This window comes from Danio rerio, chromosome 21, assembly GCF_052040795.2.
Source record: "Danio rerio strain M-AB ecotype USA chromosome 21, GRCz13ab, whole genome shotgun sequence".
Lineage (NCBI taxonomy): Eukaryota > Metazoa > Chordata > Actinopteri > Cypriniformes > Danionidae > Danio > Danio rerio.
The window spans coordinates 24204002-24226606 of record NC_141041.1 but is presented as its reverse complement, the minus strand read 5'-3'; the positions used below and the strand labels follow the sequence as shown (position 1 = coordinate 24226606).

Genomic DNA, 22605 nt, shown 5'->3' with positions numbered 1-22605 from the left:
ATTTTCTCAGAATTTCTTTAATTATTTTAAGAGAGGAAAGTACGGACAGTGCCTTTGACCATTCCTCTACATATGGGGCACTTGCGCAGAGAAGGTGCACACTCTTTGCATACCACTAGGTGACCACAAGGGATGAAGACAATGTTGACCTCCTTGTCCATGCACACTTTGCATGTGCGCTCCTCTTGAAGTCTTCTCAACTGTTCCTCCATAGGCAAATCTGTGAACACAATGAACACCATCGGTCACTTGATACAAACTCTCGCCTCCAGAGTGGGATCTAACTGATTCCCTTAGTGTGATGGCTAGAGATAAAAAAGGGGCAAAATCAAAAGAAAACCTTTTCTCGAGTTGAATATACCTGAAAGATCTTGACTCGGTGATGCAGCTTCATTTGTCTGGGCTGAAATTGCAGTAAGAACAAAAAGTAAAAATTATATGTTGTGATTTAGGTTTGTTGTGGAGTTCTCCCTGCTGATTTCAGGGCGTTCATAAAAGGCATCACCTTGTTTTAAGTGATTCAAGTCTTCCTAGCTACTGGCCTTGTAACTTAACACTGACACAGACTAACAACATGTAACACTGAAAATGTACAGACATTTTCTCTCACATATAACATACCCATCAGTTCTCTCAGCAGGTACACATCGTTCTTCTTGATCCAGTTGCGGAAAACCTCAGCTGCTGCGTTTCCTTTTGAAAGCACTAAATCAATAAGCTGGCCTGTTTGCTGCTTGACTGAAGTGCAGTTGCGAATACTGTCATATTCCTTCTGTGAGATGACATTCTCCTCTAGAAGATGATCCATCAAGCTCTGCACACTTTTTAGCCGCTGACTCAAAGCAGCATGATGTTTCTTAAGGAAAGTAAAACCATCTGTAAAGAAACGCAAGTTAGATTTATTCAAGTTAAACGTTTGAGTTAAGTGCTGGGGTATTTATTTGGAAGAATACCTGAAGCCATTTCTTCAGCAAGCAGCTCTCTCTCCTCCTCTCTCTTCTCATCTTCTGCGCTTAGCAAATCAGACACCAGTTCCTGAACAGTTTTGTAATTCTCTCCACTTGTAAGGATTTTGCTCTGCACAGTCTGCTTCACCAGGCCACGTTCAAATCCCATCTCTAAAGCAGACTTCACCACCGGATTGTTCATCATCACAGCATCTTCTGAACGGTCTTCTCCAGGACCCAGGTGTACAACTAAATAGTAAGTTAACATATTTAATTGGGATGAACAGATTCTTTTAGATATGTAGATTGACTCAGTGGAAAACGACTTACCAGGTGGATCAACAAATTCTCTAGAGTTGCTGTCTCCATTTGTTAAGAGCTGTAAGATAGGTAAAAGTAGTGAGATGTCGATCACAGTGTTTTTAAAACAACTGATAACAATGTTTTTAATTGGGGACACACAATGGATCAGTGGCCATATGTTGTCATTAGCTGTCTAATACCAAAATAAGGCTAATATCTTTAAGCTGATAAATTCTGTATTATATCCAAAGGCTGAACCACCTCTAGGCATGGGACAATAACTGCTTTCAAGGTTTACCGCGGTTTGGAAAAGTCAAGGTTTTAAAACCGGCAAAACTTTGTTATATTGTTCCTTTATGTCAGGGGTGCCCAAACCTTTTCGTATCAAAGGTCAAAAATCAAACATCATTATGATCCCTGGGCCGAAGGTAAATATACAAAACTACATTACATTCTAGTCAAGCAGAATCTGCCTTTGTCTTGATTTGCTCACCAAAGTTTCTGCACTGCAGGGTAACAGTACATTTAAGCGAAATCAGATTGATTTACGCCATTTAATTGAAGCATTTCATTTTTAGATCGCTTTTAACAATAAAACAAAGGGTTTCATTCAATTTGATTTGACAATCTAGAAACATCCTCATTATTCTGTCTCTCTCTCTTCTCTTTTTTTAACTATTTTATTTAGTTTTTTTTAGGGCAACAGCATCTCCAGCCAAAAATGATGCTCTACATCAAAAGCTCCTGTTCCAAAATATTGTAAAAGTTTCTCAAAATGAAATGTATTGTGTTCAATGGGGAAAGTTTTAGTTTTTTACCCAGACATTTAAAAAGAATATATTTTAGAGCAGTAATCATAATAATGTGAAGCCATAATATTTTTATCCAAGGTTATTATACTGTCAGAATTTTGCTGCATCCAACTGTTTTATTATTTACTAGTATTTTGGCTTTGGGTAATGTTTAGCGACTCGGTTGATTTTTATTTTGTCAGGCAGTAGATTTTACACAAGTTGGCCATAGAACAAAAGTTCAGAGATCAGTTCAAACTTTTCTTAAGTTAAAATCAGTGCTATTAACTGTCTTTAGTTTTTGCAGTCATAAAGAAAAATATATATTTTTCAGCTAATATATCAGCCTCTAAATCTACAAAGTTACCGGCTTCTGTCAATCAGTATCATGCTTATCAGTGCATCCCTATTTTTAACATACCTGTTCAAACAGTCTTGGAAATCTTGCTTGAATCTGGTGAACAAACTCTTGGCCCTTTTCTTGCAACAGGTATTCACATCTAGTAAAAAATAAATGCATGTTCACACAATGTCATCAAATAAAATGATCAAATGACTCAAAACCTCACTTAATTACCTTGGAAACCACTTGGCATGTTCGACCCATGGATCATCACCAGACTCCCAACATCTGAGTCCACCATCACAACAAAAACACTTCACGTCATCATTACGACCTACCAAAACAGAATTAAATACTCATGAGCATTAACAAACTTTAGACTTCAGAGTAACATGATGTGTCCGAGACCCTTACCAACATAGTAAAAACCAGCTTTAGCCAACTGATCTGGTCGAACAGGTATTCTGGAAGGCCAGTTTACAAATGTGAGTAGCCTTTCTTCACACTGTTGCATGGCCGAGTTGGAAACATTTGAAAGTCCGCCACCAGATAAAGGGATGTTATCAGCACGATCACCTCGTACGAATCGGCAGTTGGGGTAATGTCTCTGATGCTCAGATACCGCTCGATCTCCTGGTTCCCAACTGCCAAGCTGGCCACCACAACTGAAGCACGCCACCCTGTCACCCTGGCCAAGGTAGTACAAACCAGCTTTGGCAAGCTCGGCTGGTGTAACTGTAGCAAGGGTCCAATTCTGAAAAGTGTCAAGGCGTTCCTGTTCCCGACGCATACCAGGATTGTGACAAGCAGGCGGTCGCTGGTGGGACATATCCTCCACTCCACGAGATGAAATGGGACTGGAGGGAGCCAGGTTGGTGAATCCCATGTTCAGGTAACCCACTTGCTCCTCTGTTTGTCCAGAAGTTGACGGGGCAGTGGTTGACGGGGCTGCAGTCGCAGGGGCGGACAGCTGCAGGACAGCTACATTGCGAAGTGGGGAAAAAGCAGAGTGAGAGGAGGACAGGAGGTTTGCGGTGGCAGGTAAGCTCTGGATGAAGCTGCAGTTGGGGGATAGCTGTTTGTGGCGCTCTGCGGGACAGTCACCAGACTGCCAGTTGTCAGCAGTCACATTGCAGCGGAAACACTGGACACGATCACCCAGTCCAGTGTAATAAAAGCCAGCTCGTGCAAGACTTCTTTCAGTCACCGCTGCGGTGGTGGGGAACTTGGCATATGTTGAAATTCGAAAGAGTTCAGAGGAGTTATCATACTGTAAATCCGCAGGACCACTGGTACGACACAAACCTCTTAAGAAAGCACTGTTTTGTAATATTTCCATTTGAGAAAGAGAAATGGGGAAGGGGATAGCCAGCAGAGAGAAAGGCTTGATTGTCATACCCTGTGTGTGTGCGCACGCATGTAGATGTTAATGATGAACTATGCGAGTAAGACAAACTAGATTACACAACCTTTGAAAACATTTATAAAAAAAAAAAAAAGACTCCTCTTTATGTCCTTACAACACGCCTGGATTACAAAACAGTGGGTTACTCAACTGGGTTTCATCACAGAACCGGTGACATGTGCCCTGAACTAAAACTGCATGAACATAATGTGATGCACAACTTAACGTTTAGATGATCATTCTAGAGACTCTGGAAGCTCAACCTTTATCAATGAGAAATACACCACTATTACACAAACCAAAACACATTTTTAAAAGTGAAGAAGTGCCTTCTTTGAAGTGTAACATATTAGTAAGAAATCTAACATACAAACACTAAAATGTGACCACAGGGTGTATCCATTCAAATCTTTCTCTCTGCTGGACATCCCCTGAATGGGGTCTAGTCGTCCATGGTAGAATACATGACCTTATTAAAAAAATTTATTAAATCTTGAACAAACAGAATGCTGACGTGGGATGTATGTGCTTCCTTCTCCTATGATGCAGGAATCTGGAAAAAACAAAGAGATTTTTTGTTAAATACACAGACCTTAACTGATGTCCTGTTTGAGTTAAAGATGAAAGGTAATAGTTAAACTTCAGTCAACAAGATGCGGTGAATTATTACTGAAAATACTTAGTATAATAAATACTTTTATGAATAGGATTTCGCAACCATTTTCCCTGTTGTAAAATATATTTTTACAAGGACAGAACTCACTTGAAGTAAGTGTATTTAGATTAGATTAGTGGTTTGCTGCAAGGGAGAGATTAAAAATTACAAAAGGTATATATCTTTTTTAAATGATGGGGTTTGATAAACAATTTACAATAAACACTAGAATATTTTCATAATAATTATCAACTTGAATTTCGACAAGGCTGTGATTTATTCTTCAAATCATTCAGGTTAACTTTTAGTATCACTCTACATAATTACAATGACAAAAATTATTTAATGTACACATATCCCATTATCAGTCATAATTAAACAAAATTGTATGTATGCATATATATATATATATATATATATATATATATATATATATATATATATATATATACACATACATACAATTTTGTTTAATTATGACTGATAATGGCATATGTGTACATACATACATATATATATATATATATATATATATATATATATATATATATATATATATATATATATATATATATATATATATTGGTGTTACCCTCTCAACTCTTATAACTCTTATAACTATATATATATTGCTGTTACCCTTTCAACTCTTAAAAGTTTTGATTATTTTTCCGTGTTTTAAGTCTCACTTCCTCATTCCTTCAACGAATTATTTAACACGTAACTTAGGTTTACCTATGCAATTTCAATCCCGGAAGCCAGACAACATTTAAAACATTGACCTGTTTATACTTCAACCTTTATTTATAGCACCTTGTTACAACCGAAGTAGACCAAAGTTATTTACATCAATATTTTATGGATAATGCAAAAAAACAACAACGTAACGCATTTCCGCTAAATGATGATGACGATTATTCAAATGACAAGCTTAAGTTTCCAACTCTTGTTCTGGTATGTTCTGTCTATTTACATAATTCTACATGTCGAATAAGAAACTGCTCGATATGAGTCATTCCGTCTGCATGCAGACCACGAGTTTGGCCAATGAGTCGGAACCACTGGTAAAATCCCCTATTTGCGGTCAACAGACAGTAAGCACTGCCATTTTCTACCGAGGACTTTGGGTGTTGCATCAGACAGCGAGTTCTTCTGTTTAACGTTAAAGTTAGATGTCAAATAGCAAGACCTACAATCCCGCAACTGCCATTAAACAGTGCCATCTGACAGCAGAATGGTTACAAAACGATCGACTCACCTACGCTAAGAATAAAAACGCATTTTGTTCAACAGCACAAAATGTCCTTTCTTCTGTTCGATCCAGTACGGCTGGTGAAACGGAAATGATGTCATATGCCATTCTTTTATTAGCTTGTTTTTAAATGTAAACATATATATTTATTGTATTTTATTGTGGGTGAAGTAGACCAATGCAACTGTCCATAGCTCGATTTCAACTAAAACAACAAGAGATAAATTACTGATAGAAATGTTCATGGCAATAAACTGGAATTTATGTACGAGATACAATTTATAGAGGAAAAAACCACAACAGAGAACTTGATTAATGATTTGAATACAGAGGAAGTGACTTTTTTCTCTCTTAAGAGATTCGGTTTACAAGGTTAAAATCTGATTATAATGGGGGAAATTAATTTATTTCTATTTTATTTTATTTTCTAAAGGGGGAAATACCCCAAAAAGATTAAATCTTAGGTTTGCCTGTGTTTTTTTTTTTGTTTTGTTTTTGTTTTTTTGCGGGTGAGAACGAAACAAAGCCCCGGAAATGTCCCCCCAAGTACTCACTGCATGGGCGAACCATATATGGTTACGACAGATATTAATGTTATTAACGTCATCTCTCGGACCTCGTCATCAATATATTTTTATATAAAAGTTATATTTTTAATAAATAGTGTACACAATAGACAATAGTGTTAACTTTTTTTATTCATGTTTTTCCACATTAAATACCATAGTAATTTATAGAAAGTAATATATAGTTTTTGAACCACATGGTATATGGTAATTTGTGGTAATTATGGTAGCAACAAATATAGCAATACAGACAAATTAACTTTTAATAATTAATTTAAATACACACAAACACACACACACACACATATATATATATATATATATATATACATACAGATACATACATACATACACACACACACACACATATATATAACATTTGATACAGTTTAGTAAAAGATAGTTTATCATTTTTTACTGTATTCATTTTATATCATTAACTATAGTAATTTATTTTAATGTAACACATTATAGTTTATTTTTTATATTTTATAACAAAACGACATTAAGTATGACAACATTAAGATTCTAAATTAGGCTGCGTCCGAAACCACAAACTTCCATTCTATATAGTACGCTAAAATCAGTATGCGAGCCCAGTAGAATGTACAAATTCACAGAATTTGAAAATCAGTATGCGAGAAGTACCCAGATGACCTACTACTTCCAGCGAGATTCTGAAGTGTGTATTCCAAGCACGCTGCACTATCCTATGATGCCCCACCATAGAATTCATAAATGGGAGTGAAGTGATGCAACTGAGGCAGGTAGGTCACGTCACCAAGACAAAATGGTGGATGTAGCACATTCAAATTCCATTCATAATGCTCATAATGCTTCATACTGTATAGAACGTAATTTTCTAACGGCTGAGTAGTATGTTTAAATTCAAATACAGTACCTACTGAGTATTAGGCGATTTCACAGCCTTAGTTTATTACACTTAATCCTGCAATTAGACAGTCTATTATGTTTTCTTTGTGTATGTGGATACCTGAATAAAGTAATAAGCGTTTTAACTAATTGTTTTTAATTACATAATTTAAGTATCTAAACTGCACAGATGTTAATAATGAAATAATGACTGAAATGGAAAACCCTTGTAAGAGCTGGGTGTACCTCAGAATGGATCCAGTGGACTCAGACACGGCACCAAACAAATCGACGCTGTTTGCACACACACAGCTATTCTCTCAATAAAATCTATGTTAGCCATTTAGCATCAAAGCTAGAGTCACAGGGCAGACAAAAGCTCTGCCCATGACACGAATCCGCTTATATTGTAAAGTGAATTTGACACGCGAATGAAGTGAGTAAACTCAAAATGTTCATGCATCTATTTACGTGTGAATAACGCAATTTATTCACTCGTTACGCGTCTAGTGTGAACACAGCAGAAGAAGCCATATCATTTCACAAAGCACATTTTACAAACATGACTGAAAAAGTGGTATAATGGTAATGTATGTGGTATTTGCACATGCTTTTAGGTTTATCATGTGCAACATTTACTTTAAAAGGCCGTAGTTCACCGAAAAGCTATGCAAACTATAACGCAGAATGATTATTTGCTATTTGACTAGCCCAAGATAATATCACATGCAGTAGTTTGGCAGAGGACTATGGTTTTGTACAGTAAACTCTAGCTGAACACAGGTGCTGGGGCATCACAGCTGATTAAAGAGCTGGCTTTATAGAATAACGTGCATGACAATCACACGCAATTTATCATTCAGCCCTAATTTATAGTAGAAATACACTGACATCTTTTAAAATATGGATACCTACACGTTTTTGAATGTGGCACTCAAAGTATGATGCACTGAGATTAAATAAGAAAGCTTGTAATTAGGCTACAATCAACTCAAACTTTGTTTTTCTGCTTGTGACAAATTAGTTATTAGGGCATTTGCTTAGAACAGGGATTCTCAACCAGTGGGCCACGGCCCACCAGTGGGCCTCAGTGATCCTGCAGTTGGGCCGCAAGATTAAAATTAACTCTCAATATTATACTATAATTTTTGGATTTCATTATTAATATGCTATATTAAAATGATCAAGGTAATGCACTTACTCCTGTTCTCTGATTGATTACTTCAAACTCGGCGCCAAACAGCCTCATGAATCGCTTCTGCAACTAGCACACATAAGTCTGTTCATTCACAAAATAATATTATGCATGAAGTGAAAGTGTCTCTTTGTGTATTTTTGTGTAAACTATTAATTATATCCGCATAATTGTCCAAATTAATGTCCTGTAAATGTTTTATAAAGGACGAGCACCAAGCAAGGCCTAATGGTGTTTGTCATAGAATGTAAAATAAACTTGCGTATGAGCTTAGGACACGCGCAGGTGGAGCTGTTCACTCCTGTCTGCCAACTTCCAATAATATCCAGCTGCCATCAGATCGACCCATTACAACGTTTAGTGGATTTTATTTTACATTTGGCTGTATATTTTTAAATGGTAGATATTTAATAGTAGATATTCAGTCAGTCCAGTTTCAAGCAGAAGCTGGTCTTTTGCAATCTCCCTGTTGACCTGTGATTCTCTTTGAATCTGTGCATGTTTAAAAATTATATTTCATAAAATGCTGATAATAGAAAATAAAAGAAGGCACAACAAATGTATAATATATATTTGTTATTATAATATAATATACCATAATATAATATTTGTTAATAAATAAAGGTTTAAACAAGCTTTTCATACAAAGATTTTAGAGAAAATGTCAGACATGTGGATCTTGATCGGAATTGATCAGAGAAAGAAGTGGGCCCCGCAGTGAAAAAGGTTGAAAACTCCTGGCTTAGAAGACCAATCACTCCGATTTGTATAACAACGGGCCAATAAAAAGCCTGTGAAATTGGTGAATCTGTAATTACAAGCAAGTAATGTGCATTCATATAATGCATTTATTGTGTATTAATTTGCACCCAAAGCACTTTAAAATCATTTCACACCACCACCAGTGTACAGCATCCACCTGAATGATGCAACGGCAGCCAGAGGACAATGGCATCAGTGCGCTAACCACACACCAGCTGCAGGCGAAAAGGACAGACAATGATGGAGCCAGTTCAGTGAATGGGGATGATTGAGAGGCCATGATGGTAAGGGCCGGGCTGCATGCTGGCACAGTGGGTAGCACGTTCGCCTCACAGCAAGAAGGTCGCCGGGTCAGTTGCCGTTTCTGTGAGGAGTTTGCATGTTCTCCCTGGTTTCGCGTGGGTTTCCTCTGGGTGCTCCGGTTTCCCCCACAAGTCCAAAGACGTGTGGTATAGGTGAATTGGGTAGGCTAATTTGTCTGTAGTGTATGTGTGTAAATGTTTCCCAGTAATGGGTTGCAGCTGGAAGGGCATCAGCTGCATAAAAAAATATGCTGGATAAGTTGACGATTTATTCTGCTGTGGCGACCCCAGATTAATAAAGGGACTACGCTGATGAATGAATGAATGAATGAATGTTAAGGGCTGAGGGATGGAATTCAGCCAGGAATTTACAAGTAGCCTCATGGCATATTTAATGACCACAGAGAATTAGCACCTTCGTTTAACGTCTCATCCGAAAGACGGTGCTTACTGACACCATAGTGTCAGTGTCCCCATTACTATACTGAGACATTAGGACCCACACAGAGCACAGAGTGAGCACCCCATGCTGACCTCACTAACACCACTTTCAACAACAACCTAGTTCCCACCTGGTCTCCCATACAGGAACTGACCAGGCTCAGCCCTGTTTAGCTTCAGAGAGCAACTGGTCTTCAACTGCAGGATTATATGAGTGTGGCCACAGCCCTGCACAGCTTTAACGCTATTTTAAACACACCTGATGAAGTGGCGTCCTTTAAGCTTGTTTGAAACCTACTGGTATGTTGAAGCCAGGGCTAAGTTGAGTCCAGCAACTGAGTTTGACAGCCCAGTGTTATGCATTTAGGGCAATGTATACCAAGCAGAGTGTAAGCACCACCAAATTTGTAACCATCCAACGCCTCAATTACTAGAATATGGGACTGGCTCAATTGCTTTCTTCGCCGGAGGAATAGCAATCTCCTCTTGCAAGACAGGGCCAGCTTTAATTAGCACAGTAAAAATACACACCCTTAAAATTGAAAACTCGTCTGGCAATATACACTGCAAATCAGAGTTGTAATTGTCAGTGTAGGCCAGTGAGATGTGCTAAGCAGCACTAACCAAGTTGACAGAGCACATAAAGGTTGATCCAGTGAAGTGATCACTGACACAGTGGTGGGGCAGCAAGCCGGAGTGACAGCACTTTCATGAGGCGAGCTCCAAATGGCAAGTGGGCCGATGACAATGCATGTGTAGACACCAAAATTGGACACCTTTAATGGGGAGCAACCTGCCAATGTGTGGCTTAGCAGTACTTTTCAGGCCTGGTTGATGAGTTCCACCTCCTAGACTGCTTCTGTATTACTGAGAACTCCTGGGCAAAGTCCTCAGGTGGAGATGCTCTGTGGACAGTAGTCCTGCTACTCCGGGATGGCTGCCTATCCTCGAGGACGGTGGGGAAGAGGAGCTTGAGGTTCGGGGAGTAAAAGGTGCCTTCCATGCCTGTGTGACCTCCTTATGCACCTCTGAGAGGAAGAAGAAAATCAGAATAGTCAGCTGTTGAGCACTGCTTTATTATCATCTTCAGAGCTGCTGCAAAATGGAGTCAAATAAGGAAAGAAGGAAAAAAAGCTCTCAGCACAAAGTGGAGCAAAAATTGTACTTTTCCATTTTTGAGCAGTGGAGGTGGAAAAAACCCACGATGACTAAAGTGAGCTGTTAATCTTGAACATCATATTACATTCATAATCCACCTTATACTCTTTACTATCGATGAAGAATTTGTCTGCTTTTCCATATTTTTGTCTGGGTGGATCAGCCTTTAGTCAAAGGGGAGTAGTCCTTAACTTTATGTAGCATTGCCACTGCACCGTACAGGCAAACTGTTGGGTCAGTTTCTTACTTCTGTCATCATCGGTTGCTTTTAGTCACAGATTGTTTTCACCCAACTAATTAATTAACTGCTGTAATTATTGTGTGACATTGTTTGTCACTGTTTTTTCACAGCATTCTAAATTAAATCCAACTGTGTTTGTTGTTGTTTGTCTGTGCTTTCTGAATTGGCTTTTACACCGCTGAGACGTCTCTTTCTTCACCTCTCAAGGCTAATTTTTATTTCTACATCAATTGATAGCCATAACACACACTGCAAGCCCTGCACGTAGCAGTGCATTTATACTTCTGTGTTCGGTTTGTGTTGCTCTGACAATAACACTTCCAAAACGCTAGCAGGCAGTGAAGTTTCTATAGCTCCGAAGGATGCATTCGAAGTGCGCTGCGTCTTCATTTTAAAAAAAAATCAAAGCCTTCTACAAACGTAGCCTCCAAATGCGTCCTTTGTTTCCCAGGTAATGAAGGACAGAACCGGTGGATCCTTTGCGGCCTAGAATGTCCCAAGATTCATTGTGCGCTAATAATGGCAGGACGTTTTTAAAAGAAAACTCTGGTTTAAATGTATGAATTAGGTTTATTTCACGTGGATATGTAAACAGATGTTTAAAAAAACAGAAAGGGAGTTTGACATGTCTTATGAAAGAGTGATTTTATAGACAGTTTACATGTTTATGTGTACATGTATGGATCAAAGGAAATGTATTTCCAGCTTTTATAAACCTTGCTTTGCCTTTAGATTGCTTAAAATAAAGTTTTAAAATCACTTTGAAAAAGTCATGAATTTTTTTATTACCGCTTATTACAGGAGCTGTAATGCTGTGTTCACACCAGATGCGGAAGGCGCATCAAGCGCGAGAGATTTACATGTTAGGTAAATGCAAACACGCGAATAGACATCCTGCGGCACGATACGCGCGAATGACGCGAATTGCGCGGAGCGAATGGCACGGCACGAAATTGAGCATATCGCGCGAATCGCTCAAATGTAAAAAAAAATCTGAACTTAAGCACACATTCGCGCAGCATTAACCAATCAGGAGTTTGCTCTTGTGAGGGCGTGATTGTGACGTTGAGCCTGTTTTTGGTGTCCAGGGGAAAATTCTCCAGCTGACATCGACAATAGTGCATCAAACTGGGCCTGGCTCAGTCAGAAGCCCATCATCCTCCATAATCCAGGTTAAGTTTCTGGAGAAGTTTATGAGCTCATGAAGCTAGAAGCACCTCTGAAGGGATCTCAACGCTGTTTTTCAGCCTTCATAAAGCACATAAACACAGTTATTTTCTCATTAAAATCCATGTTAGCTATTTAGCAGCAAAACTAGAGTCACCGGGTAGACAGAAGCCCTGCCCTTCACGCGAATCCGCTTCTGTTCTGAAGTTAATTTGACGAAATGAAATGAATAATTCGCACGAATGAAGCGGATTTGACTCGCGAATGAAGGGGGGTTTGACACGCGAATGAAGCGAGTAAACTCAAATGTTCACGCGGCAATTTACGCGCAAATATCACAGCATTACGGTTGTCAGGTGACGAGATCTGTCCTCTGTAGGCTAGATCGTCTCATTTCAAAATGCTTGGTTCGACCTGTGTGGACTTCGAAGGATTCACCTTTGAAGTCTGCATCCTTCGGAGGATGCAGCACCTGAAATGAGACTGAGTTCATGTTCCTCTTTATCAAATTTCTTCATGGGTTATACCGGAGGGTTATTTCTTCATTATACCGGAAATACCCTGAGGAAACCAACGCCAACATGGGGAGAACATGCAAACTCCACACAGAAATGCCAACTGACCCAGCCGAGGCTCAAACCAGCATCCTTCTTGCTGTAAGGCAAGTGCTGCCCTGCCCCCGGTGGACATGTTACAACTTTATTCATGAAATAATCAAAAAACAAAAGTATCCATTTGGAGCTCCTCAACAGGACTTCACACTTGTTGAAACACTAGCACCAACAGGCTCACTCCTCTCCCGCGTCTCTTGGTTCCACCCACACTCATCAATGCTACCAAGCCAACCAATCACAAAGCTTGGGTCGTTGGGACGTGTGGTTACATTTTTTTGAGAGGTGCGCATCAGGGTTGGTGACAGCTACCTTGCAAGTATGGCTGCGTCTGAAATTGCATACTTCCATACTATATAGTACGCAAAAAACAGTATGCAAGCTGAGTAATATGTCCAAATTCACATGTGAGAAGTACCCGGATTACTTCCATTGAGATTATGAAGTGCACATCTGATGGACGCTACATTACCCCATGATGCCACGCTTGAGAATTTATTAATGGGAGCAAAGTGACACAACTGACACAGGTAGGTCACGTGAGTTCCATTCATACTACTCACATTTATACTGTATAGGATGTACTTTTCTAATGGCCGAGTAGTAAATTCAAATAGTAGTTGCCGATTTTGGACACAAGTCTTATATACTCCTAATTGGAAAAGTGGCTGCACATGCGCCAGTTACACCAATTTCATAATCAATGAATTTCATACAAATCAGACCGATTAATCTTCTAAATCCACCTTTGCACTGCACACGACAAGTGATAGTCCAGAATTCATTCATTTCCATTGAAGAGTATACCAGAAGCTGCATGGAGTTCTGATCTTCGTAGGCTATGTGGAAAATTTGAGCTGCGGATCTGTTAAAATATTTGAATTTCTGCGACTAGACCATATGTGACAGTATGTAGGGAGTCAACGGATCGTTCCAGAACCGAACAAGTCACAGACTATATTTTTCTTAAAAGATTGGTTGGTGCCTACATGTCTGAGCTTTGATTTCATTTTCAAAGCAATCCACAGTCACCCAGCAAAAGGCAATCCACAGGATGACTAGCCAGTCAACATCACAGTTGCGTGTTAATTAACTTTACACCTTAAAACAATAAGAGGCTCTACAATCAAAAACCCACCAAACCGTTTTTTGAGAAGTACCTTTTGGTTTGCGTGTCCTTTGGCGTCTGCAAGGAATACACATTCTCAGGCAAACACAGAAGCGATCAGAAACACTTCCAAAGTTTAATGGACATTTAAGTAAAACAGTTTATTTGAGTAATGTACGTTTGCTTTATGTTTCTGTAGGTTTTTGTGTGTACATGTTCCATGTGTTTAACAAAACTGTTATGGATAGTTATTAGCCCCTTTCACACATACAGACCTTTCCGGAAAATTACCGGCAATTTTCCGGAAAGGTTGTATGTGTGAACAGGTCCTTTTTGAAAATACCGGTAAATTCGTTCTGGCTATTTTCCGGAAAGAGAAGTTGTAACATTACCGGCAATTTGCCGGAATGCTGCGCTGTGTGAACGCAGAAGGAAGATTTCCGGAATAAGCTCGTGCACGTCTAGAACGTGCTGACGTAAGACTTCTGCTTTAGCCAATCACAACAGTCAGACGCATTTACGTCCGCGCGGTTTGTGAGAATAAAAGCCTTTGAATATTTTTCCAGACACATTTAGCTGCTAGAAGTTAGTCAGATAACGTTTATATGTTCTTCTTAATGCCAACTGTGCAAATAATCATCGATAAGATGCTTATGATAAGCCGTTGTTTGTTTACCTTCAAGCTTTGCGTGTGCCCATGAAACAGCCTGTGAGCGTCAGCACACACACATATTATGAACATCTCGACATGCGAATATGATCCAGTGAAAGTTGTTTACAATATTGATCATCAAAAGAGTTTGTAATTTAGTCAAATGTTTACAAATACAAGCGCAGCCGTTTAAAGCTCATTTGTAGTGAATGATGTCAGAATTTACCGGTATTTTGGAATGGATGTGTGAATGCTCTTTTCCGGAAAATTTCCGTAACGTCCTCGCCTGTGTGAACAGCGCTTTTTTGAATATACAGGTAAAGTCGTTCCGGAAATTTTCCGGATATTTACCGGTATCACTGTGTGAAAGGGGCTACTGAGTAATAGCCCTCAGCGACAAATGAAATCTACAGAATGTTTGTGAAATACTTCATGTTTGGTATCGATTGAAAGCTAGGAACATTTCAAATGCATTGGTTTATATGAAGAAACCATACTATGAAGTGTCGATGTTATAAGACTTTATTTTAACCACTATGCTATCAAAGCAGCACCCACACCAGGTGTCAACCCGGCCTCCTAGAGGGCAGAATTGGGGTGTGACTCCACCCCGCACCTTATCTGATTGGACAAGTATTGTGTAGACCCAGCCTCTACCAAAGCTTATAAAACTTTGAACAAAGGAATTTCATCGTCGTCTTTTGCCGGTCATCTTTGCCAGTCGTCACCGCCGTCGCTGCCCGGACGTCGCTCTTCTCGTGCTGTGGCCGTTACATCGCCTCGCCGGAAGCCTCGTTATATCACGGAGTAGACCGCAACCTTCTGTTGCTGCCGGCTTGACCCCCGATCTGCTTGTGCAACCGCTTCAACAACAAGCCATCGGGTCAACACATTCAAACTCTGAAACTCATCGTAACTACAGAAACCCAGGAAGGACTTCGAACGCCGCCTTGTCCAACATCCGTATCCCTAGCAACCGACTAAAGAAACCCCTCTTCACCGACAAGGGAATTCCATCACGTCACTGAAGTTGCTACGCTGACCAATCAGCTTCGCCGGGATTTCCCTTTGGACCAGTTGAGGAAACCAAAATTCCATCAGAACCCAAGTAGCACAAACGAGGTTTCTATCCATTGCTGACACTGGTGTGAATTATGTTTTAGTAAAGAATAGCAAAATTCTCTGCTTTTATGGTTTCTCTCAGGTTGCAATGCTAAGAACATAGAAAAGGCTAGAAGTTGAATCCACTCAGTCAAAACTCTCCTCAAACTGTTTGTGCGTGTGTGTATGTATGTGCGTTTGTTTGTTTTACGTAGATTAGTACTTTTGTGTTATAGAGTAGCAATAAACTTTTGTTTCGTTTTAAGATCCGTGTTGGTGTGTTGTGTGCTTTATAAGTTAATGCCTCAGCTTCAGATACTGCTACCTTGCTCATTAAATAATTAGATACTGTTTTTATATTGTTATTGTTGGCCACGTAATAATATAATACAGAATTGCTTTACACTAAACGTTCTATTTGCTGGAAAAATACTAAAGTTAAGTGTAAGCTTTAAATAATTCTATGTGAATCATGTTCGAATCTTTGATTCGAATCCCCAAAGTTTAAACATGATTTAAACCAAAGAGCTGATTCTTACAAGTATGACCGGATGTGATGTATTCCAGATCTCTCTCTCTCTGTGTGTGTGTGTGTGTGTGTGTGTGATGAGAATTACTACTAGTTTAAAAAATATATATATTAAAAAACACATTTATGTTTATAAATTAGTAATAAAAATAGTATTTTTAAATGCTGTTTTCACATACCCTCCAAAATATTTAGCAATCTATGAATTTGAAAGGCTCTTGCTTTCATTAAATAGTATGTAGAAAAAAAGATGAGATTTTACCACATAATTTTTAAATTGTGAAATAATTCCATACAATAAAATGTACTTTCAGTGTGTATTTTCTATTTCATTTAAATGACCTACCAGTTTTAAGGAAACACCACAGCATAAAGAACTAACCTACATAAAGAACTAAAATAAGGTTTAAGGTACATGATTAAATTAAATATAAATGAAAAACGACCTCCTCTTGTCTTAGTAGTTGTCTTGTTTGTCCCACTTCTGTGATCATAACCAGTGACAACAAACAAAAATTTGTAAAAGTTGCCACTTAACACTTATTTAAGTTATTTAAGTTGTGTTTGGTATACATTACTGTTTGCCTAAAGCTCCAGTATGTTATGGACAGTGCCTCCTATTAAGAAAAAAAGTCTAAAATGAATAGTATTTTTTTTGACTCACCGGTAAAGATGAAGGTAGAAAATCCTTCAAATGTAAGGCAGAATCACCAATGTTTCTTTAATCTAACCAGAAGGCGTTATTTTCGTAAGCTTTAAACGATGTGGAGTATCTGGTACTTTCCAGCGTGACGTACTTCCGCAATGACTCGTGGGAAACTGGGAAATGTAGTTGTAGTGATGAGGAAATTCCATTGAAAATTTATCGGATATGGTTGCGGCCGGAGGTTAACGAGAATTATTTATATTTTCTAGTATATTTACCATTTGTTGTATTTTATTAACGTCTTCCCCTACCCAAAACCCAACCGTCACAGTAACGTAAAAACAGTAGTTGTAGTACCGAGTATTATTTATGCTATCTATTAAATTAACTAATAAATTGTATTTTTAACGCCTACCCCCACCCTTATCGTCACAGTACTGTAAAAAATGCTGCTATATTTGTGTGCATATAGCACTTAATTCCGGCCGGCGCCGTATTCGATCTAGACCCGCCACACCTGAACAAGCATTTCTGTGTCAAGTTTGTATGTGTGTCATACTTAGGCAAGTAACGTGCCTTTAAATATCCTTTGTTAAAATCTCAAAGTGTGTGGGAAAATATGTCACAAAATGTCAGTGAGACATTTATGTAAAAATGAAAACCTTTATTCTGACTCATAAAAGGCATCAATAAGTGATAATATACAGTTAATACATTTTTGATTACCAATTAGTAGGGCCAGACGGAATCTGCGGACGTTTTTTGCTATTTCTGCGGAGAATTTTGGTATAAATCTGCGAATTTCTGCGGAATTATTTTGGGAGTATTATAACTAAACCTTAATATATGAAATAAAAATATTATCTTTTAAACTTTTATTTAATGTTTAAAATGCAAATCCAATTAGATTCACTTTATTTGGTAAATAAGTTTGTCATATAATATATCTACTAAAAGACAGAAAATCTTACTGCATAAAATATAAACTGCATTGTACATAAATCAGATGAACATTTTCACATTAGTCAATAATATTACTGACATTAATAAAAAAAAAAACAGAATAAATATAGATTTACACACATTCATTTAAGTAAATAAACAGAAAATCAAATAATTCTTGTTCTAAATATGCCTGAAAGTTTTGGTTTACAAATTGTTGTTAAATACATTTTAGTGTCTCCTGTAAATTATGGTACAAAAAATTTATACAAAAATCAAGTCAAATCACACAGGACATATATAGACAGAGATGAACAATCAAAATGTCTTCCACTTTTTTTCATCTTTGACCCATCGGTCACAAAAACGGAGACTAAATTAACCACTTGAAAAGAATTGAACACTTTATTGTTTCAAGCACATTAAACAAAACAAAACTGAGCTTGCTAAATTATATTCTTATTCTAGAAACAATATGATGATGCTGACCAAATTTTAATTTTGATTTGAACAATTGATTTTTAATAAATGTTCTCCTCACCTGGTTGATACGCGTAGGTGGAAAAAGCGTACTGTCTAATTTTAATGTCAGTGTTTTATATAGATCTAGATTGAGAGCGCTCAATTCCCTGAAAAATCCCCTATACCAAATGAATGGAACAAAACATACACATGCCTTTTACAAGGATCAATACAGAGGTAAGCAAATGTCTGCTTGTTTTCTGTAGCAGATGGGTAGCACAATCCACTGTGATCCTACAAAAAAGATATCATTAATAGAAGAAAAAAATGCTGACTGCATCTTTAGAGTTAACCGTGCACAAGAAAAGAATTAAGGTACATACATAAGCTGAAACTTTTAAAACTGTTGTGACCACATTGATCTCTTTTGTATCAGTATCCTTCTGAACACTGGAAGACACAAATCAGATAATCATTAAATACTGATAAGGTATCATGCATGACCAAAATATCACTTAAATAACACTATAAGTAGTTTGCTTATATATTTGAGTAATATTTAGTTTTTTATTTATTTTAGAAACACATTATTATAAACTACAAAAATGCAACATCAGTTTTTCACCTGACCAAGTCTTTGTACATTATTTTCACGGTCTCAATGTAAGGATCGATGACATCTTCATATTGGCAAAGTTCACCACCCAATACCATATGTTTGAACAGCCGGAACAAAAACTCCTGACGATCACTGGGGCTGATTATATGATGATATTCAGAGTCTGCTTCAAGCAAAAGCTGCAAAAACCAGGCCAAAAAACAGCTAAGTTTAGTGTTTGTTCAGTTTAAATGAACTCTTGTTTAAACCTTTGAATAATAATAGTAAAAATAATAGTTTGATCAGACATTAAATGCAAAACCACACAATTGCAACTTAATAATAAAAATAAAAGTAAAAATGATGTAAAATTCAGACAAATGTCTTTATATTAAATATCATGTATGAAGTTAAACATAGTTACATTTTCTAGAATTATGGCCAATAAAGAAATTTGTGTCTGTAAAAGCTACCTAAATATGTGAAATTGTGACATTGAAGAGTTGACAGGAAAGACGTGTAACTTTATGTGTAAGAGTAACTTATTTTGGGTTTATCCCCTTTCATGTTTTCTACAGTTTTGCTTTTAGTCAGGGAGTGTGGTAAGACGTCTTTTTATTTTGTAATTGGGAATTTACAAATTTTGTTTGTTATTTAGGCCTTACGGGGTGATGCGGTGGCGCAGTGGGTAGCACATTCGCGTCACAGCAAGAAGGTCACTGGTTCGAGCCTTGGCTGAGTCAGTTGGCATTTCTGTGTGGAGTTTGCATGTTCTCCACATGTTCGTGTGGGTTTCCTCTGGGTGCTCCGGTTTCCCACACAAGTCCAAAGACATGCGGTACAGGTGAATTGGCAGTTAAAACTGACCATGTGTGTAAGTGAGTTTGTATGGATGTTTCCCAGTGATGGGTTGCAGCTGGAAGGGCATCCGCTGCATAAAACATGTTCTGGATAAGTTGGCGGTTCATTCTGCTTTGGCGACCCCAAATTATTAAAAAGACTAAGCCGAAAAGAAAGTGAATAAATGAATGAATTTTGGCCTTACTCTCTCCGGATGATTTGGCTATTTAAGTATTGTTTAAACTCTTTTAATATTTAAAAAGACTGGCTTTGCTAAGCCATAAATAAAAGCTACATTTTTCTGAAATCTTTATCTCAATTTCTCTGTTTTTTCCCTTATATTTTTTAAGAGAAAGATGTTGTGAGGCTGGGATAAAGGAAAAGGAGATTTCTCAGTGCACTTTATGAAATATTAGTTCATTATTATTATTATTACTTTTTAATCTTACAAATTTAATTTCATAGTTTTTATTTTGTTACCTTCTCTCTGAAGCCCTAGAAAAGGAGCAGACTATAACAACCATCAACATGTAATTCTCTAATACCTAAATAGCTAGGTCCGTCAAGTTTTAGGGTCCTCTTGAAACATTTCCTTAAATAATACCCTTGGATAGCATCTATAAAAATATTTGAAGATAAAATAATTCATACCATCCGTAGCTCATCAAAGTCAGGATATATTTCATGGTAACATTTGACAATGTGTCCGGAGGGACGCAAAATTCCATTTGAGTAAATTGGATCGAATATATCCACTGAAACTTTTGTACATGGGACAACTTCAACATTTACATGTGTTATGTCTCCTGTAAATGGGTAAAAAGACAATAATAGGCTTTATTGAAGTGTATAAGAAGTTAACATAAAACATTGAAAATAAATTCCACTGTGAGTATACTTTATCAGAAATACGTAATAACATACCCAGCCGTGTCCATGATCCGGTGGGATCAAGGACATTTAAATTGTGCTTCACGCATGGATCTTGAAAGAAATTCTAAAAGAAATAATGTACACATGTGCTATTCAATGCTGCGGTGACACTAAATGGCGAAATTAACGAGATAGTTCACCAAAAATTACAAATTCCCATCATTTACCTGTTTGTGTGTTGAACATAAAAGATGATATTTTGAAAAATTCTGAAAAACCACTGACTTTCATAGTATTTGTTTTTACTGCTATAGAAGTCAATGGTTACAGGTTTTTTACATTTTCTAAAAATATATTTTGCGAATAATAGACAATAAAAACCATTCAAGGAATCGAGGGTGAGAAACTGTATATTTTTAAGTGAACTATCCTTTTTTTGTGTAACTATTTACCCAGGCAAAGTCATTGCTTCTATAAGGCTGGAAAGATTGATCAAAGTTGAAGGCTTGTGCTGTAATTCGACCCAGCATGGACCTAAAAGACAATTGGAAACATAATTAACAAAAAATGCAACATCACAAAAAGATGGGTAAGATCTTCTTTTAGAATTTGTCATTGACCATTTCATAAGAGAAACCTTTTTTCAGTGTTATTGCAGTTTCTGCAAGATATCCAAATGCTGATAAAACACTTCAGCAGCATTTAAATTTAAAGAATTTATTTTAAAAGTAGAACATTAAGATGAATTTAATCTGAAACTCATTTCAGGAGTCAAGGGAATTAATGCTGTTTCGTCTGTATAGGATTTTGATCCTTAATGCCCTATAACCATTGACCTATTTTGTAAATCTTTTTAATCTTCTTTTAATACTCTACTAAAGAAAGAAAACAGCAACACTCGAATCTTGGATGGCCTAATGTGGGTAAGTAAATTACCTGTAATAGCAAACAAAATTTTAGTTAACCTAATTGACATTTAAAAAAAAAAACACAGGAAAGTACCTTACAAATTTGATGACTCAAAACACCTACACCAACTTTAGGACAACATATGTGTTATGTTAAGCACATTTCATGGACTAATTACGTGAACAATGCTTATAAGTGTATTTATTTGAAGCAAAAAAATAAAATAAAATAAGCTTTTTTCTGTACAGTAGTAAACTGTGAAAGTAAAACTATATTATATGACTATATTTTTTATAAATAGGCTAGAATCATCGTTTGTGGGAGGGCAAATGTGTTTTATTTAATTAAGTCACTAAAGGCTCATTCTGAGATAAGTTGCACAGTTTTCGCTTTTGTAACGGATGAACATATGTCGTTTTATAAATCTTACTAAATGTCCTGCCCATTAATAAAGTGTAAATTTGGCACTGATAATATATTTAATCTAAGTTTAAAAATATTAAGATGAACTGGGACGCCAAAAATTATATTTTTAGCAAACATGTTTACAGACACACAATTAAACGTCTGTTGTCGAGTGAATTTAGTTAAACCGTACAAACACATCACACACTTACCATTTCATCAGAAGTCGCGATGTTTTAGGGTCTTCCTGAAAATTAAAGCTTTTCGTGGAAAGCAGATTAAAGTTAAACGTTTGTTCAAATGAAAGTTTCTCCTCCGCCATGATGCCTATTGTTGTTGTTACCATGACAACTAAAAAAGAGTCTCTCGTCTGGGGGAGAAAAAAGGTCCATCAAGCAAACGTTTTAGGCTTTAGAGCGATGCTTGTGCCTGTGAAGTGACATTTGACTTCTCAGTAAGTCCAACAAAAATTACGTTTGGGATTTTATGAGTCAGATACTGATAAGTCATATTTCTAGACGCTATCAA

General features: G+C 37.3%; 2 protein-coding genes across 9 annotated transcripts; both read right to left on the bottom strand.

Moving 5' to 3' along the window:
- Position 1: 1 nt before the first annotated feature.
- On the bottom strand, positions 2–17203 carry birc2 (baculoviral IAP repeat containing 2). 7 transcript variants are annotated; one of them, XM_087299334.1, is made up of 10 exons: positions 17067–17203; positions 10612–10863; positions 2799–4342; positions 2619–2718; positions 2463–2541; positions 1278–1326; positions 954–1196; positions 622–876; positions 362–403; positions 2–220 (listed from the first exon to the last, which is right to left on the bottom strand). In XM_087299334.1, exons 3-10 carry the CDS (start codon positions 3778–3780, stop codon positions 27–29), a joined length of 1944 nt encoding a protein of 647 aa, XP_087155460.1. In that variant the 5' UTR covers positions 3781–4342; positions 10612–10863; positions 17067–17203; the 3' UTR covers positions 2–26. The 7 variants fall into 7 exon arrangements, 6 of the variants coding, with proteins under 6 accessions (XP_087155460.1, XP_087155463.1, XP_087155459.1 ...); XM_087299337.1 differs by lacking the exon at positions 362–403; XM_087299333.1 differs by lacking the exon at positions 10612–10863.
- Positions 17204–18352: 1149 nt separating this feature from the next.
- cfap300 (cilia and flagella associated protein 300) lies at positions 18353–22597 on the bottom strand. 2 transcript variants are annotated; one of them, NM_001077345.3, is made up of 7 exons: positions 22290–22597; positions 21216–21297; positions 20815–20887; positions 20542–20696; positions 19078–19250; positions 18836–18902; positions 18353–18746 (listed from the first exon to the last, which is right to left on the bottom strand). In NM_001077345.3, exons 1-7 carry the CDS (start codon positions 22421–22423, stop codon positions 18612–18614), a joined length of 819 nt encoding a protein of 272 aa, NP_001070813.3. In that variant the 5' UTR covers positions 22424–22597; the 3' UTR covers positions 18353–18611. The 2 variants fall into 2 exon arrangements, with proteins under 2 accessions (NP_001070813.3, XP_087155744.1); XM_087299618.1 differs by lacking the exons at positions 20542–20696; positions 20815–20887 and having other exon boundaries at positions 18369–18746; positions 22290–22430.
- Positions 22598–22605: the final 8 nt, after the last annotated feature.

Excerpts from the sequence above, each read along its gene's own strand:
- cfap300 (NM_001077345.3), bottom strand. The coding sequence starts at position 22,423 with ATGGTAACAACAACAATAGGCATCATGGCGGAGGAGAAACTTTCATTT. Across the intron at positions 20,697-20,814 it reads CGGATCATGGACACGGCTGG|GAGACATAACACATGTAAAT; the intron begins GTATGTTATTAC and ends ACCCATTTACAG. Across the intron at positions 19,251-20,541 it reads ACTTTGATGAGCTACGGATG|CTTTTGCTTGAAGCAGACTC; the intron begins GTATGAATTATT and ends TGGTTTTTGCAG.
- birc2 (XM_087299334.1), bottom strand. The coding sequence starts at position 3,780 with ATGACAATCAAGCCTTTCTCTCTGCTGGCTATCCCCTTCCCCATTTCT. Across the intron at positions 1,327-2,462 it reads TTCCAAGACTGTTTGAACAG|CTCTTAACAAATGGAGACAG; the intron begins GTATGTTAAAAA and ends CCTATCTTACAG. Across the intron at positions 221-361 it reads ACCGAGTCAAGATCTTTCAG|ATTTGCCTATGGAGGAACAG; the intron begins GTATATTCAACT and ends TTGTGTTCACAG.